Source organism: Citrus sinensis, chromosome 8 (assembly GCF_022201045.2).
Source record: "Citrus sinensis cultivar Valencia sweet orange chromosome 8, DVS_A1.0, whole genome shotgun sequence".
In the NCBI taxonomy this organism is placed as follows: Eukaryota; Viridiplantae; Streptophyta; class Magnoliopsida; order Sapindales; family Rutaceae; genus Citrus; species Citrus sinensis.
The window spans coordinates 24,950,634-24,969,421 of NC_068563.1; the positions used below are offsets into that span (position 1 = coordinate 24,950,634).

General features: G+C 32.5%; 2 protein-coding genes across 2 annotated transcripts; both read right to left on the reverse strand.

Annotated features, from left to right (window-relative positions):
• Positions 1-4,412: 4,412 nt before the first annotated feature.
• Positions 4,413-5,111, reverse strand: LOC127899414 (uncharacterized). The gene has a single exon (XM_052432792.1). It carries the CDS (start codon positions 5,109-5,111, stop codon positions 4,413-4,415), a length of 699 nt encoding a protein of 232 aa, XP_052288752.1.
• Positions 5,112-6,988: 1,877 nt separating this feature from the next.
• Positions 6,989-8,267, reverse strand: LOC102616053 (zinc finger A20 and AN1 domain-containing stress-associated protein 3). Its single transcript, XM_006487904.3, has 2 exons — positions 7,850-8,267; positions 6,989-7,670 (listed from the first exon to the last, which is right to left on the reverse strand). Exon 2 carries the CDS (start codon positions 7,661-7,663, stop codon positions 7,193-7,195), a length of 471 nt encoding a protein of 156 aa, XP_006487967.1. The 5' UTR covers positions 7,664-7,670; positions 7,850-8,267; the 3' UTR covers positions 6,989-7,192.
• Positions 8,268-18,788: the final 10,521 nt, after the last annotated feature.

Below are 18,788 nucleotides of genomic sequence, written 5' to 3' on the forward strand. Positions count from 1 at the left end.
AAATAATTTTAATTGGGGAGAAAAATATGAATTTAACATGAGCTGCGCGGGTGGTTCACGTAACTTTAAAAAATCATTTTAAGATTTTTTTTTTATGTCATTATCTTGGAATAGTTGGTGAACCCTTTGGCTGTAGCGGTGGTTAGATAATTATGCAACTATCATATAGTGTTGATGATATAGATAGGAAGTATTTTATGGTTTTTTTTTTTAATTAGATGATATAAAGGCATGGGTACGTTTTATTTATAATACAAACAAAGAGAGAGATGGGCTTTAGAAATTCAATTTATTGAAAACGAACTTTGGTATGAACCAATTATTTATAATTTTACAAAGCAATTGTCACTTTTTCATACAAAAATTTCACGTTGTTTGATCCCTTATCACTTACATATATACACAAATACACACACTGTGTAATAAAATAATTTCTATTGCGTGAATAGTTCTGAATTAAAAATGAGCACGCGGGTAGTTTGTGTAATTTAAAAAAATATTTTTAGATTTCTTTTATGTGATCATTTTGCGAGAAGGAAATGATTTTATATATAAGTCAAAATGTTTGTACTCTTCTTTGATCTTATCCAGAATATTACTTTGTTTTCTGTAATATAATTTTGTATTGTTTTGTTCTATTAATTTTATTGATTTGACGTACCGTTTTCACACCATAAAAAAATGTAAATAAAAAATTTATACCTTTTTTTAGTCTTATTTCTTAATGTATAAGAAGCGACAGGCTAAGGGTTAAGAAACAATTGATTTTTTTTTCAAAGCAATAATATTATATTTTACAAATTATTTTTAAAAAAATTCATATAAGTAATACGTTTATTGAATGATAAATTTTCATAAATTATAATTTTTTATTTAAGAAATATTTGATATTGAAGTGTTTTACCTTTTAAGGTACAGTTGTTATGAAAAAAATAATTATTATTTTTCAGTATTTGGTAATTTACTAATTATAGGATAAAAATTGATGATGTCTTTAAGTATTATTATCAAAATTTATCAAATTATTGGATATTTATAACATTTTTTAGTCATATAATTTCTAATTTATTTTTAAAAATAATCGGATGCTTGGGCCGGCTTTCGGAGCCCAAGTAACCCCTTTGACTTAACTGCCATGCAGGCAGCTAAACTTAATCTTCCGAACTTTATTAATCGCTTACAAGGCAACTTTAAAAATATATTTCTCTTTTGTGACTACAAAAATGTAAAAAATGGGATCGAATTTTTTTATATTTCTTTCAAATTTTAGGGTATTTTTGGAGGTATATAAATTTTTATATTATTAAAAAAAATCACATTTTGAAGCTCGAAACTATTTTCTTGCCTCTATAATATTTAAATTTCCCATCATTGGCATCTTAATTTCTAGATAGGGTAGTTGACGAGCAAGAAAAATAGAGGCTGCTAATCCAAATCAGCCCAGTTTAGTTATTGATAAACGCAGTAAACAACATCTTCGAACATTTCGCCTTTATTAGTGCATATTGTGAATTATTTCGACAGACGAATCTGAAAATTCTTTAAAGCACAGGGGCAAAAAATAAAAATAAAATCAGAAGCAAACTTCATTGAAGTTTGGGAAATTTATAAAAATAACTATAAAACTTTTGTTATTTTCACAATTAACCCTCTCAATTTTTTTCTATCAACATTAGCCAAACACACGCTTTTCTCGCCAAATTACCCTTCTTTACAAACCAAAAGCAACTTTGTTTCTCCCCTTTCGTCAAACCAAAGGCAGCTTCCCACGCTTGAATTATCAACCAACGGCAACGGCAAAAGGCAACGATAAAAAGTGAAATCCCATCATAATTTATCCAGATCCAACATTAATCGGCATCACGTAGTGGTATGAGTTATTTTCTGAACTTGCTCGTGAGTTTGACTGAACTGCGGATGGTTTCGTGGGTGAATCTGGTGACAGGTTGCCTGTCGCACCAAGTTTCGCGCGACAGTCTGTCTGTCGCACGAAAAGCCAGATTCATTGCAATTAACTATTAAATTGATAGGGCTGAAATAATTTTTTTTTTATAATTTCAGGCTTAATGGATTCAGTTGTACTTGAATTGTGTTACGATGGTTGGTGGGAGACATTAGAGAATGGGCGTATGGAGTATGTCAATGGTAAAAATAGAGCTTTTTTTGTTAGGAAAAATTGTCTTTTTGATCAGTTATTGGCAAGAGTATACGATGTGTTACAAATTAATCCTAATGAGTATAGTATCACAATGAAGACAACTTTGAGGTCTAGTAACACATTATATCGTGTATATGCACTACCCATGGATATATTTGATGATGAAATGGTGAGGGTTGTGTTACATATGGCATCCGACGTAGCTAATTTTAGATGCATTCCTATATTCGTGACCACATTACCTCGAGTTCCGAGCGAAGGTATTGAGCCACATGTCGATATAGAAACTTTGTTTAGAGCAAATATGTCTGGCCCCGATAATGAAAAAGAGGTGTTGCCAAGGACAATATCGCTGCAACAATATTACTCTCCAATCCACGATAATTATGACAACATTGATGATAACGGCGTTACGTTACAAGATGTTGGAGCAACGATATTTTCAATAACGACGTCGTTGGAGCAACGGTATTCTCCGTATCACAACAATGATTTTCGGGACAATAATAATTTTCATGATGAGACAGAAGGGGATAATGTTTGTGTAGAACCTTATAATAATATGAGGGACACTCATTTCAATAATGATAGTGATGATAGAAGAGCCGGTCCTTCGAATGTTCCGTCGTTTCAACATGCATGAGGATGAGTGTGAAGACAATACTCCTGTGAATAACAGAGGCAATAGACCTATTCCTTCTATGGTTCGATCGAGAAAGAAAATTGACCCCCTCACAAGTCTTGCTCCAATTTTGCCTTCGAACATGGTTGCTCCAATCTTTGTTAGCAATTGTGACTCAGATGATATCAGTGTGGGTACGCTATTTGCTGAGAAGAATGAGTTTATATTACAACTACGCAAGGTTGCATTTCGGGATAAGTTTGATTTCAAGATTGCACGGTCTACTACGACACGTTTCGAGGCTCACTGTTGTTCAGAATCATGTAAATGGCGTATTCGAGCAACTAAATGTTCGAACGAGCAAAATGTTCCTTGGGTGGTGCAGAGAATTGATAATGTACACACTTGTCATAACGAGGTATTGGTTGATGGACGTCATCAAGTCAGGAGCCGGGTTGTCGGTCATATTATCGCAGATAAATATATTCAAGACGAGAATTTATACTCCGAATAACATAAGAGCAGATATGCAACCAGAATACGGTGTTCAGTTAACATACCAGCAGGCATATCGGGCGAGAGAAGTTGGTCTTGAAATAGTTCGAGGAAACCCTGCAGAGTCATACAACTTGCTCTCTAAATACTCTCACGTACTAACTGTAACGAATGAGAGTACAGTCACTCACCTCGAGTAGGATGAAGATGGTAATTTATTATACTATTTTGTAGCACTCAGATCTTCCATCAAGGGTTTTATGCAGTACATTCGGCCTGTCATTACTGTAAATGGTACTCATCTCAAGGGGCTATATCATGGAAGCATGTTTGTGGCAACATGTCTTGATGGTAACAATCAATTGTATCCGTTAGCCATTGGGATTATGGATTCAAAAAACAATGATGTTTGGGAATGGTTTATGATGAAGTTACACGGAGTGATTGGCGATAGACCTGAGTTGGTAATTATATATGATCGATGCACTGCCATAAGGAGAGTCGTTCTTAAAGTATTTCACAATGCAACTCATGGCGTTTGTTTTTACCACGTGAAAGGTAATATTAAGTCACAGTTTAGAATGTCAAAAGCTCTTTGGGATTAATTTGAGCCTGTCTTTATTAATGCAGCAAAAGCATATGGCCACGAGGAATTTAAGAGACAACTTGAAGGGGTGTGGATGATCCACTCGGGTGCGGCTGACTACCTAGAAAAGATGATCCACTCGGGTGCGACTGACTACCTAGAAAATAATGTCGGTACGTGTAATTGGGCAGGGTCTCAGTTTGAAGGTAGGAGGTACAACATACTTACCACCAACATCGCGGAGAGTGTTAATTCTTTCATGAGGGAACCGCGAAAATTTCCTGTTACTCATCTTATTGATCACTTTAGGAAAATGTTGCAGCAATGGTTTTATGATAGAAAAATTGTGGCTGAATCAATGAGTACTCGGCTAACAACATGGGCGGATGAAATAGTCACTGAGAGGAGAACTATAGCTGAAAGAATGATAGTTCGGCCGGTATCTCCGCATCGATTTCAAATATTTAATACATCTATCAAATATTTAATGCATCTACCAAAGTGAAAACCCTATTAACACATCTATCAAATATTTAATACTATAAAACTTATTAATAAACAAAAAAACAACACACCTGAACCCCGAACGTAAAGCCGTAAAGATTGTACTTTTCAATGTTATGATTTGGATTTTTCAACTGAGTCGTCTTAAATTTCTCGTCTTTCTCGAACAGTGCATCATCAAGACTATCGTATACCATTTCCCACGACACAAGACCCCATGGACGATTTCGGAAGTACTGTATATCATCAACTTTGTTAAGCCAATCGAAATTGATTTGACAGTGATTTTTTCTTACATTTAGTACTCTGTCCGCAAAATAAAATAGCGCAATCTTTAATGCGTCCATATCGTCCATTTCCTCGAATTTCAACTCCTTAAATAATGCATCGAATTCCTTAGCATTGATCTTGCGATGCACACCACCAAAATACGCTTTCCGTAGCCTATCTACTTTTTTGTCATCACTTAGTTCGGTATCAACACCATATGAAAGTCCAGTAACCAGGCACCATTCTACAATTGACAAGCGAATCAAATGCTCACCAATTTGAAACCATAACTGATCCTCACGGCTACCTTCTTCATGGGCCACTTGCCTCAGTAAAAGATTGTGCAAAATTACCCCACTAAATGGAAAACTTTGACACTCCAAGAAATGCCCAAATATATCCTTCTTGAACATATTCAACTGCTGCTTTGATAATTTTTCCTCGATGACTTTTACGATCGAAGATAACTTACACATGCTCGAAATTCAACCAGGAAAGTGATCGGCATAACCAAAATATATCTTGCCTACTTCAATATCCGGTGATTCTGATTTCGCCATGTATCTGTAATATTTATAAAATTATTACATTGCATTTACAGCAAAAAAAAAAATAATTGACTTGTCAAAAAAAGAAAATACCACTGTAATTTTTTGTGCCACAGGCTTAGTGCGGCAGCGGGCAGCGGGCCGCACGCGCCCGCGCTGCTGCCCAGCAACGGGGGCGCGCGCGCTGCCCCTCCCCCCCTCCCAAAATTCCCCAAATCATTTCCCAATTCAATATACTCCTAAATCAATATACTCCCAAAATAATAACAATCACCACAAACACCACCACCACCATTATTCTCAAACTACAACCATTATTAATCTAAAATTTCATTTTAAATTAATGAAAATAAGTTAAATGGCTAACCTAGGTTTTGTTGAAGGTTGTAGATGGTAGATCGGACGCCGATGAGGGATGGAGCTGTCGCCGACGAGGGGTGATGTTGCCGCCGATGATGGGTGTTTGTTTGGTTTGGGAGAGATGCGTGAAAGGGAGAGATGAGGGAGAGAGGTATTTTGGTCTCAAATGATCTTTTATGGCTAATGTTGATAGAAATTTATTTGGGGGGTTAAGATGAAAAAAACCAAAATGTTTATGGTTATTAGTGTAAATTTCCCTTGAAGTTTGGTTATAGTCCCGTATCCTTCAAATTTTTCTATGCGCCCACCAAGTTCAAGGCATTATTAAAATGGGTCTTGTCCAATGTCCACTGTCAAAGTAGAAAAATAATAGTCTTTTAAAATCCTATTTTCAATTATACTAAATTTAATGTAAAAATTACGCTTATTTTTAAATAAACATATTAAATTATGAATCTTTTAATTTTCTACTATTTTCTCACTCCTAAAATTATTTTATAGCTATTATCACAGCATTCACATAAATAATTTCTATGGGTGATATATTTCTTTATACAAATCGATGAATTAGACTAAATATTTTTAAGATTATTTGTAGTATGAGAATAAAACAAAAATCATATAACTTGTTGGATTGGTTTTTGGTCATAAGCAACAGATTGTATTAGTTAATGAAGAGGGAATAAAAAGATACAGGAGAAAGTGAGATTGATGATAGAGAAAATAAAAGAATTTAACAAGAAATAAAATAGACATATGTTGTATTAGAGTGTATGTGGGGATATAATAGAGCATTGTCTTTAAATGTAATTCTAATACAGATGGGTTTTAACATAATTTTTTTTAATGAATCTAATGCTATTCTAATTTTATAAAGATTTATAGTTTATCTTATTTGAGTATTATTTTAATTAGTTGTAGCCTTTATAGTCTTTTAGTTTTCAATAATAAAAATCTTTTTTTCGTTTTTCTTAGAGGAACGTCTTTGACATATTGAGAGTTGGATCATTTGAAGTTTTAAACTAGAGTGCCGTATCCAGTCTTTGCTGTGAGGTGATTGATTTACCTGTTAAATAGGGCCAACACTTACTAAATTTATATCTAGAACGACATCGTATCAAAAAACTAAACATGATTTAACGTTCAAAAACGTGTTAATGTGTTTCAATTAAAATTGCTTCTGTTATGTGTAATGGATTTGATACTAATTAATGTCCATTATTAGCAAATAGTGGGAGCAGAGTGATGGAAAAATATCATCTATTAACCTTTTATTTACTTAATAATGGACAATGCCCTCGTATTATATTGACTTATCATTTTCACATATTTAATTAACTTATTTCAATCATAATCTATAACACCTACCACCAAAGTCCACGTCACCAACCACCAATTATGGAATTAAATTTTTGGATGCAGGAAATTTTTTTTTTTTTTAAAAAAAAGAGAAAAGTATAATTGTAGTTAAAACTTGAAATTATCATCGAATTTTACATACACCACATAATAACACTGCCAACCCCCTCCGGGCCCACCCCTTCGGTTCCCCCGACCATCACGGCGGCGTCCGACACGAAACGACGCCGTGAAATGCCAAATTACAAACCAAACGACAGAGAGAAGAATCGTCCGTTCGATTCCATTCATCATATCTTTTGAAGCTTCTCAGCCTTCACAACAGGATTTGCCCTCGCAATCTGCTCTTTGCCCATCTCTTTGAAATCGAACGAACACGCGTGCTGCTCCGGGTACCTGTGGGTCCCGCAGAACACCGACCCGCACCTGCACTTGAACCCCGTGAGCCCCACGCGCCTCCTGCAAGTCATGCACCTGTTCGCCGCCGTCGACTGCACCGGAGCGGCCACCTCAGCCGGCGGCTTCTCCGCCTCTGCCGCTACCTCCACGTCCGTCGCCGGTCTCTCGCGCAGAGACAAATCAACCGACGACGACGAAATCAGGGTTTGGTTAAGGGCGTGTTTGGCCGAGGAAGATTGTTGTGCTTTCAACTGAAGATCGCGAAAACATTTGGAGCAGAGATTTTGAGTTGTTGGGCTCCCGAAAAATCCGCAGTTGTTCACGCACAAACGGGGTGCTTGACATCTGTGCTCTTCCGCCATCTTCAACCTTTACAGCAAAATTTTCCATTCCAAATCAGTTGATTGAAATCTTGCAAACTGATATAAAAATTTATAAGACTTCGATTTTATCCATATTATTCCTATTTGAAATCAAGTTAATGGATTAACCCAAAAAAAAAAAAGAAAAACTATTTATGAGAAACTAATACAAAAATTTATCATTACCTGTAAACAATATTTTCAGGAATAATTTGCTGAAATTGATTGATTTTTCAAAAAGGGACGACTGGAAAGGAAATATATAAGGAGGATTAGCCTTTGTCTTCTGTTTGGTAATTGGGATTTTGGTAAGAAAGAAAGAAAGAAAGAAAGAAAGAAAGGCAAAGGAGTTTTGGCAAAGAAAGGAAAGGCAGGGTTTCTCTTTTTATGAAGGAAGGCAGCTCCGCGGAAAAAGAAACTCTTCTTTTTCCTTTTGAGGGGAGGATTCCCGGCCCTGACTGCAGATTCCCAACACCTTCTTTCTCTCCTTTTCAATTAAATTTTACTTTTTTTTTTCTTCTTCTTATTATTTTTTTTAATAATTCCGCCAAACAATTAAACAAACAAAACGCTCTCTCTCTCTTCTTCTCCTAATTACGCGTTGAATAAACGGCTTTGGTTTTGCTTTTGTTTTATGGTTTTTTTATTTATATAATTTTTTTTTTTTTTGGAGTGGCTTAACTCTTAAGGACGAGTATCTTCTGGAAGCCGGTCAAGTTACGTTTGAGGCCTAAGTTTTTATTTTTTATTTTTTATTTTTATTTTTCAAGAAATTGTTACGCCAAGTTGGACCGTTTCACATCAGACGCGGAAGGCCACACGGTGGAGACTGGAGATCGATTCTCAATCACCCCTGATGGTTAACATCATGCGGGTCTTTTTCTGGCATCTAAATGTGGGACCCGTAATGTACATTATTTGACAATATATATTAAAAACTTTTAGGAATTGCCCTTTGATATCGTCCTTTTTGTGAAATGCCCTTTGATGTCTTTCACTTTCACTTTTTGGAGTCTTTTTACTTACATGGGTAGGGATTTTTTTTTTTTTTTTTTTTTTTTAGCCGAGTGTTTGAAATTAAAGTTTGATAGATGTAATTTAAAGGGTAAAATATTAAAATATTTAGTAAATACTAACCGTTATAATTTAAAAATTATATTGATATAATTTTTTATTTATATAATGAAAAATTTATTATATATTTAATAATTTTATTAAAATTATTATTTAAAATTTATATTTACTACAAATTATTAATTTTGTTTCATAATTATAATTTTTTTCCACGGCATCTCAATCCCAAAAAGGATCTAAATGGGTGGAGTTAGTGTTAATTCGATTATTATTTTTTTTAAAAGCAACGAATTCGATTTTAGATTGAGTAAAATTGATGCAAAAACTAGTCCGTAGTGGTGAGCCATAAAAAAAAATTGAAAAAAAAAAGTTCTTGCCATGTCAAATGTATCTCTTTCATTAATTATAAAAAATCGCATAAAAAAATAAAGCTAATGCTTGCCTCGTTTGAAATTTTATTTTATTTTTTTATTAAAATATTAAAAAGCAAAAAAATTTTCTTATGTTATTACAAGAAATTTTCAAATCATTTTAGTAAATTATTAAAAACTATTATTCATTCTTTAATTGTGCTGTAAAATACTATTATCTTCTCTTATGTAAACTCACACCAACGCCCATTGAATTTCAATTGTAAATATATTAGTTGTATTGTGCATCCCATTAAAAAAATAATAATAATAACCCACACTAGGGTATTTATTTATTTTTATCTCCACTAAGAATCAAACTTCCCCTATCTTACGCGATTGTAAATAATAATTCTAAACACTATCACGTAGTTAAAAAGTTAATAAAAATGACAAAATCTACTCATGTGAAAGTGCACGGGTTATGGGGTTTTCGTAGTCAAACTCATCTCACATACTCTATTTATCTTGAGCTATATAATGTTCTATGAAATGATATTATTCGTATTAAAGCTTACGTAGCATTAGAATTGCCCATTTTTATCAAAGATTCTTTGACTTTGTCCATGCTGGCATCCGCGTTTGACTGACGCCAAAAAATGTCTGATGAAATGGCCATGTGTGATGCACGTGGCTATTTCGGCTGCAATTTCTCTTATCGAGTAGAGAGAGTTGATGAGTTCTTTCTTTCTTTCTTTCTGCAGCTGCAAGTGGTACTGCCAGCACATGACCACTTGCTCCTTGCAAAGCAGTTGCGTTTTAGATTTTAGTGGCCAAATTGCTCCAATGGGTTGCGGGGCATTCACCACGCCATTATGTCAAATTGGGTTTTAGCTCCCAACTTGGCATTTTACACGTTTATCATGATTGGCTGCGGATTATGGTGTAGGTGTCGCATCATCCCCACCTTTGGGCTGCGTGATTGCCTTTTATTATTTGGGCTTAGGCTCGACAGTCTGCAAGTGTAATGTTGCCCGCTTTTATTTAATGAACGGAGCTTTTAACACCCCCTCTAATATCTTAATAACACCCTCTTGAGCTTTATTTCTTAAGATACCGCCGGTTTAATTTGTAAAATACAAATCTATATTATTAAAATTAATCATCTTTCCATAAAATTTTTACCCTGAAAAAATATATTTTTAATATTTTTATTTATGAAATACATACAAATCTTAAAATCTTAAAGTTGTATTTCTTCTTAATTATTATGTAGTTTATATTTTTATAACTCTAAACTCTCATACTTTTCTTTAAAAAAATTAGTTATTAAAATAAAAATATAAAGTATGGATTGGGGTGGGGTGGGCGTAAAATCTATGTTAAATGAATAATTTACCTAAGTTTTAATTCAATTTTCATTCAAAAAAAAGAAATAAATTAAATTGCATTTGGTTGTTTAGGTAATTTTAAATATATAAAGGGTTTCACGAGAAGTTTTGAGCAGTGTCAAAAGGCCTACTTTTATCCAATGTGATCGGTCAATCCTCTGAATTATTGAAATCCAATTATGAGTATTTGTAATTGACGACAACCAAGTAGGGGATCAAGCGAGCGAAGCCCGGTGGACGGAAATGTCACTATAATTGTCCTAAGAGAGGTTCAGTGAAATAGACATGTCTATGAATATACATCTAAAAAAAAAAAAATATATATTCTATAAAGCTTCAGTCTTGCCTGAGATTTGTTTTGGGTTTTCCTATGCATATGTGGAAGTTCCTATGCATATGCGGAAGGCGAAGAAGGCGAAGAGCTTTAATAATAATAAGAGACAGCCAGGCGGCAGCTGTCCGAATATTCAAACGAGTACTTTCATCAGGATTTTGACTATAGATAAGTTGTGGAAATAGATAATTCAAGAGGAGGAGAGCAAATAAATTACAGAAAGTGAAGAGGTAGCTACATATACGTTTAGAGACTTGAGGAAATGTGTTGTTGCTATTATTATTATCGTCGTGGAAAAGGAAGTGCTTGTCAGGAGATCACTTCGGTTGATGCAAGCAGCGGCCGCGACAATTTTGCCGACCATAAATTCAAGGTGATAGCACCAGTTCAATTTGAACCAAGAGGAGAAGAAACAACCGCGGGCGGCGTAGGCAGCGGCAACGACGGTGGCGGTCGCAGCAACCATAGTAGTATTTGGAAGAAGATAGCGAGCAAAATTGTTTGTGCTTCTGCTGCTACTTAGCTATATAATGACTTTTTCACAATTAAGGTAAATGAAAATGGATGTTATTATCTGCAACTTCTTATACATGTTTTTATTTTTTTGTGTGTTCAATTTAAATGAGTTTTCACGCTTAGCAAACTGACTGCCTGTTTTTGTGGTTGTTCTTTAATAACATCATTATGTGAAAAGAAAAATCACCCATATATAAAATTGTTGCCAATAAGTTTATTCACTGCCGAAACCTTCCCAAAACTCATTGTTTCTACAGCTTAATTTAGTCAAACAAAAGAAGTGCAATTTCTAAATTACTAGAAGCTTGGAAATATAGACAATTATTTGGTCGATCAGGGATTAATTTTTTTTTTATTACATGAGACTATTGCTAAATAGTACAACTCATATTATATGAGATTACAACTGATATTTACAAATCAGACTATTACTGGAACTAGTTTACATCAATTCTTATAAAGCCCGTCTAAATTTTTATCCTCTCTAATATTCGAGAGACGTCTACTCCACTCACATTTCGAAAGAGAGAAAACTGCCTTCACTCAAATTGATAAAGTAAATTAAACCCTAAAATATATTGTGGGGTTTCGAACCCATGATCACGCAATCAACTTTTAAACCTGACAATTGTAGCTCAAAAGTGTTATAGTCTTTGAAGAAGAGAATACCAACGACATTGTTAAGCACATAATTGGTTGAGACCAAATAAATAAAAATGAAAAGAAAGTAACGGCGATTTCTATACGTTGTTGGCCATTAATTTTAAGCTAATATCCAAAATATGACAAGTGAGGAGTCCATTGTCATTGACATTTGCTCCGCGGCATTTCCCGAGTTACTCTTTCGTGGGTTGCGAGGTATCATTTTGACTAGCTGGGTTTAGCTTGCTAATATCCTGCTCGGCTTCCACATGTTGATCATTGATTGGCTGTTGAATGGTGTAAACTTATGATGGCGGAGAAGGATTTCGTTCTCAGCTGATTTTATGTTTGCACCAAATAACGATTAGAAGCAAAATAAGATCTCTCTTTAGTAATATTATTAGGATGAAATTAATTCTCTTTTTGTTTGTTAAAACATTATTTCAAAGATTTTTCATTGGCGGTGTAGTTACAAAATTAATGTTTTAATTAATTTTTTTTTTACAGCAAGTGATATAAAAAAAAAGTATGCACTACATTAATAATTAATTAAAAAAATATGTCAAATTTAATGCATAGAAATAGAAAAAAGAGATAGACATAGTTTCAATAATGTTATGTAAAGTCGTTTTAAAAGTCTAAAGTTTTGTATTCTCTTTAATATTTTTCTTTCAATATAAATTTCACAAATGTTGTACATTGTGTAAATCACTGTTCTAAACAACTTTAATATATATATATATAACCTTTAATGTAGTAAAGTATATATATGATTAATATACTCATCAAACATTTAATGTAAAGTGTGTGTGTGTGTGTGTGTGTGTATAACATTTAATGTAATAAACAACGAGAGCTTGCTGGACTGGACATTCCAAACTGTTACTGACTTGATCAGAGTGAAGACTCTAGAGGAGATCCGCAGGATTTTCGATCTTTAGAATGACTTCGCTCCTGGTGAATAATAAGATGAGAACATTCGAAGGGTGAACCAGAACGCTCAAGGCTATCTTCAAGTTTCTAACAAAAATTTTTTGTCATTAAGTATCAGGATTCTCTCATGATCTAACCTCCTTTTAGGTAAATTTTATTAACTTGATTGGTAATTAATAAATTAGAAAATAAAGGTAATTAAATTCTAATAATACACTAGTACTAAACTACAGGCAGTACCAGATCCGTAAAAGATCAAGAAAGGATTTTAATTTGGTCATTAATATTGTTCAATCCAATGATAGATTTTGGAAATTAAAAAAAGTAGAATGGTAATCATTTGTCCTCCTATAGGGACCATAAACCCAAAGATATCCTTATCTCATAATATTTTGCCTGGTTATCTTCCTTCAAAATAATCTCTGCTCAATTTAGAACATATGTAAGAATTATCTCTAAGTTCATGTTCGGTATGATTTATTTCAACATTGTTTAATTGTATTTTGAGTAGAGTTTCTAAAAATTAGATAAGTTATTTTGTCTTTACGAGTAAAAACACAAATTTTAACCTTTTGGGACTAGAGGTTGTAGAGCTTATTTAAAGAGCTAAATTATCTAAAATACCAGTCACAAATTCATTTCATTCTTTTTGTTTAAAAAAAAAACTTACTTGTGTAATCTCTATCAATAAAAGCTCTACTTAAATAAATTTTATTTCAAAAACTATTTCAAATGGAGTATGAAGTAATTTTAGAGTGGATCAGTATTGGAATTAGACTTAGGGTTGGCTTGGGATCTATTTAAAAGTTTAGGATATCTAAAACCAAAAGGGATCTTATGGTTTATATTGTGAATAGAAACAAAGAAACTGGTCTTCCCCTTCCCGTTTTATTTGATCTCAACTTGCTTAAGTAATTTCGGTATTTGGATTTAGTATTTAAAAATTAAGAAAGTATCAATAATTAAATTTTAACCGTTCATTTTTATTTATATAATATTTTTAACGGCTCGTATCAACATACGAGATCCAAATTCCTCTTATCAGTTTATGAGAATATTCAAATTTATTAGTTCACATCTTTGAATTCATTGAATTAATGTCATAAACGAAATTAGGTAATCTACTAGCTATCTGCGGGGAACTGGCCTTCTCAAGGCTAATTGCTTTTATGCTTATTGTTTAACAAGTCCAAGTTTTTATTTGTTAATTTATAATTTCTTTGGAAGCAAATAAGAAAATGATTTGTAATCTTGCTTGTGTTGGTTGTAAAGAATATATAACTAATTTTTTATTTTTTATTTCTAATTAAGTATGATAAGCTTTAATAATAGAGAGTACAGCCAGCTGTCCAAGTATTTTCATTTGTCAAACAATGACTTTAATCAGGATTTTGACTTTAGATAAGTTATGGAAACACAGAAAGACCAGAGCAGCTGGACACCAATCAAGCTAGCTTAAAAGAATTGAAGAAATGGCATGTTTGTGTTGGTGCTTCTATCGCAGAAGAAAGGCTTCTGAGGAGACCTTCGGTTATGCAAGCAGTGGCTTCCAAGAATCAGAACTAAACAGTTCTGTCAACCAAAAATTCAAGGTGATACCACCAGTTCAATTTCCACCAACAGGAGAAGAAAAGATCGCAGACGGCGTAGGCAGCGGCAATAACGGTGGCGGTAGCCACAGTAATATTTGGAAGAAGATAACGAGGAATATTTTTTGTGCTTCTGCTACTACTTAGCTATATTATGGCTTTTCATCATTAAGGTAAATGAAGGCGGATGCTATTGCTTACCAACTTTAATATTTATATGTTATGCTTTTTTTTCTTTTTTTTTGGGTTCAATTAATAGGTGTAAATTTTATCGACATCCTGACGCATATATTTATATGCCATAATATTATTCTAATTTTAAATTACTTCTCACGCACCCTTAACAAAATTACTTTTTTTTGTTTTTGTGGTCGTTCTTGATTAATATCATTATGAAAAGAAAAATCATCCATGTACGTCATTATCTTCCTCAAACTATCTTATTCACCGAGAAATAGGCAGTAAATAAAGTTATTGCCCATAAGTTTTATTACCATTGAAACATACTCAAAACTAATTTTGAAATTGACTAGAAGCTTGGAAATGTAGAAAATTGTTTGGTCATCGATCCTAGTCTGTGAAGAAGAGAATAACAACGATATTATTTAGCAAATTATTTGAGACGAAATAAATAAAACAAATAAAGAAAACAATGCGAATACTATACGTTCGTTGCTGCCATTAATTTAAACTGATACTCAAAATATGACAACCGACAAGTACATTGAGGCATTGTCATTGATCTTTGCTATTCGGCATTTCTCAAGTTACTGTTAGTTGGTTGCAAGGCATCGATCTTTCCACTTTGCAATGGGAGTTAAAAGACCTCGTTAAAACCTTGAAGAAGTAGTAAAATGTTCCTGAAGATCTTTCCAGTTTGGGCACACGAGCATAGCGAGTTGTCTCCCCATCGTCGTCAGATTCTTTTTTTTATATAGGATGGTTGTGTATTACAAAGGGTACTTTCCGAAGAGCGTAATACTTGTGTTATCATCCTTGGGATTTCATTTTTCAAAATTTTTTCAAATTTTCAAGTGCATGTGCTTTTTGGTACTCTATGGTTGTTTTTTCATACAGGTGATCATGTATGCGCAGTTGAATTGACAATTTTGTAAACAAATTTTTACAATATTGTAAAACTGTGAAAAGTTAGTTTATAATATTATAAATTTGTCTTTGATTTTATTTCCATACCTAAAGCTGACTCTATTTTTTTGTAACTTTTCTTATTTTTAGTATAGTTAGTTGATCAATTTTAATGTAGATTCAGCCATTTGTGTTTGATTATTATTCTTCTGAAAAATATTAAAGAGACAAAGAGTTGCGATAATCGATAATACTTTATTGTGTTTACAATTAAGATGAATGAGTAATCACGTTCGTATACATATAGTTTGAACACATATGAATGAAAACTTTTCAAATTTCTTGCTCCATAGTCTTAATCATATTGAATTCAATGAAGGGGAATTAGGTAGTCTATACTATATATATGTGAGAACCATCTCAAGTTGCTTTAATTTTAAATAAGAGCTTGAGGTCACATTATGATTTGTTAATTTCTCAGTTCTTTGAAAATAAATAGTAAATTGATTCCTAATCTTGCCTGTATCACTTGTAAAAACATAATTAATGACTTATTTTGATTTAATTATTCTAATGCTAGATGGCAGGTGTCAAGTATCATAAGTTTTAATAGTTGAAAGAGCCAACTGTCCAAATATTTGTCTTTTTTTTTTATATTTAAATTGAGTGCAGAACGGATATTTTTTCTAACATCTTAAAAATATGTAATTGATCGTTGTTCGATAAGAATATACAATTAATTTATTCTTAACTATATATTACTATACATGCACGTATGGTAGAAAATTATGAAAAATTGAGCATATCTCAGCTCAACATTAAATCTATTTTCTTTTCATCACTGGTGTGTAATATACAACCAGAAATCTACTCATATTTACATGAGATATCTACTGAAACTATTTAAATTAAGTTCTATTATGGCATAGTCCAAATTTCTACTATGGCCAATATTTGAAAGATATTTGCTCTATCTACAAACCAGCAGGGTCCAAATATTTGGTTTAAAACAAGCACTTCAATCAAAATTTTGCCTTGACAACTTGTGGGAGATACACTTCGTTAAAAGCAGGAGAAAATAAATTACAAAAGAGCTTATATATTTCACCCCCTCGAATCTAGCTATTGAGAGAGTTTAGAGTTTAGATTTGAAGAAATGACATATTTGTGTCGTTGCTTTTACCTCAGAAGAGCGGTTACCAGGAGTAGTATTGAGAAGGAGACTTCAGTTCTAATAACAGCAGCCGCGCGGCAATTTTGCTACAGATAAATTCAAGGTGATACCACCAGATAGATTTGAACCAAGAGAACTTGAAACAGCCGCGGGCGACAGCGTAGACGGTGGCAGCAGCAGCAATTATGGCAATATTTGGAAGAAGATAACAAGGAAATATTTTTTGTGCTTCTGCTGCTACTTAGATAATTAGGTCTTTTCATTACTTAGGTAAACGAAGATGGGTCATGATTATTTACCAACTTTTGTATATGCTACGCTATTTTATTTTTTCCTTTTTTTTTTGTGAATTTAAGTTTAAGGTGTAAATTAAAATCTATATCTCTTATTCAAACTATCTTTTCCCCAGACAGTATATTTAATAATGGTTGCCAAAAAGATATTAATATTGTTTGAAAATAGAAAATAACTCTTTTCATGTTGTCGTATTTTCTGGTCATACATTAAAATTGGAAATTTAGAAAATTAATTGGTCACCGATGTTGGGATCAACTTTTAAACCTGACAATTCACGGTAGCTAGCTATATATCAATCATATTTTAAGATTTAAAATTAAAATTACACGTTAAAATTATTTGCATTAACACTCTTGTATCAAGATATCAAATTAACTATTCTTTCTCCTCAATTAGGTACATATGACTGTGCAAAGTAGATGATTAAAGGCTTATATAGGTACGATAATGCTGGAGGCAGTTCAGTTAGATCAGCATTTTAGAGTAGGGAGCCACAGCTGATTGAAGAAGAGAGTGGACAATTTTATATGCATCATAACGTATACAAGGACACACAGTAAATTGCTTCTGGTAAGATTTATATGCGCACTTATATACCTTTTGTTTTATTGAGCCAAAGGCTTGAAAAGACCCATTAACTTCATCTAATTATGCATTTTATTGAGCATAAGTGAAAAAAAAAATTGACATTTTCATTTTGGGAAAAGGTAACTACGGGCAAAGATAAAGAAATTGGTAGTTTAACGATGTTTTTGTATTTGTTTTATAATATGAAAAATATTTTTTTGTTGAATTTGGTAGTTTACATTTAAAACAGTATTTAAAAATTAAAAAGTGGGAACGTGTTTAGTTTGTTTAGAAAAATAGAGAAAATGAAAGAGGGTGAGAAAAAACTATATAATAATGAAAGTGCTTATTGGTCTTTATTAAATTTTAAAATATATTAATATATCACAAAAAAATAATAAGTTAAATAAAATCAAGTGATACTGTTTACTTTAAATTATGATTAGTTTGCTACTTCTGAAATGTATGTAATTATTATTTTTTAAATAAATGCATGTTCTATAAAACGAGATAATAATAACTGAATATTGTGTGACTAGCATAAAAAAGTCTATAAAGTTTTCAAAAAAAAAAGTGTAATTAAATAGAAAAGAGGTTAAATCAGACTCAAGGGGATTTTTTTATGTTAACATGTTAAAATGGTGTTATTATTATAATAAATACAAATGAATAAAATGTTTCAAAAAAATTGCACATTAATTAAGAATCACAACAAATAAAAATTATATGCAATTTTTAAAAAAAGAGAGCACACTCACAAAAGTTGCATTCAATGGATTTTAGCAATTTTTTTTTTTGATAAAGTTAAATAACAATTTATACTTGCTTTTGAACAAATTAAAGAACAAGTTATACTTGCGCGCTTTTGAACAAACCGAAAATAGTACAGTAAATATGCCTATCAAGCAAGTTTTTATATATATATATTTTTTAAAATGGTTAATGATGAGTGGAAAACAATTGGTTCATCAAGTACTTTGGATCTTTATTGGGACATCTCGATTAGGGAAGTTACTTTAGAATGTTTTCAATCGTAAATCACATGTTGTAAATGCAATCCCTTTATCATTTTATGTATTGAATGATAAAAATAGAATATAAGTCATTTACCTAATCCACTTTGACCATTAACAACTGTCATAATTTAATTTTCTCTAATATCTCAGCATAAA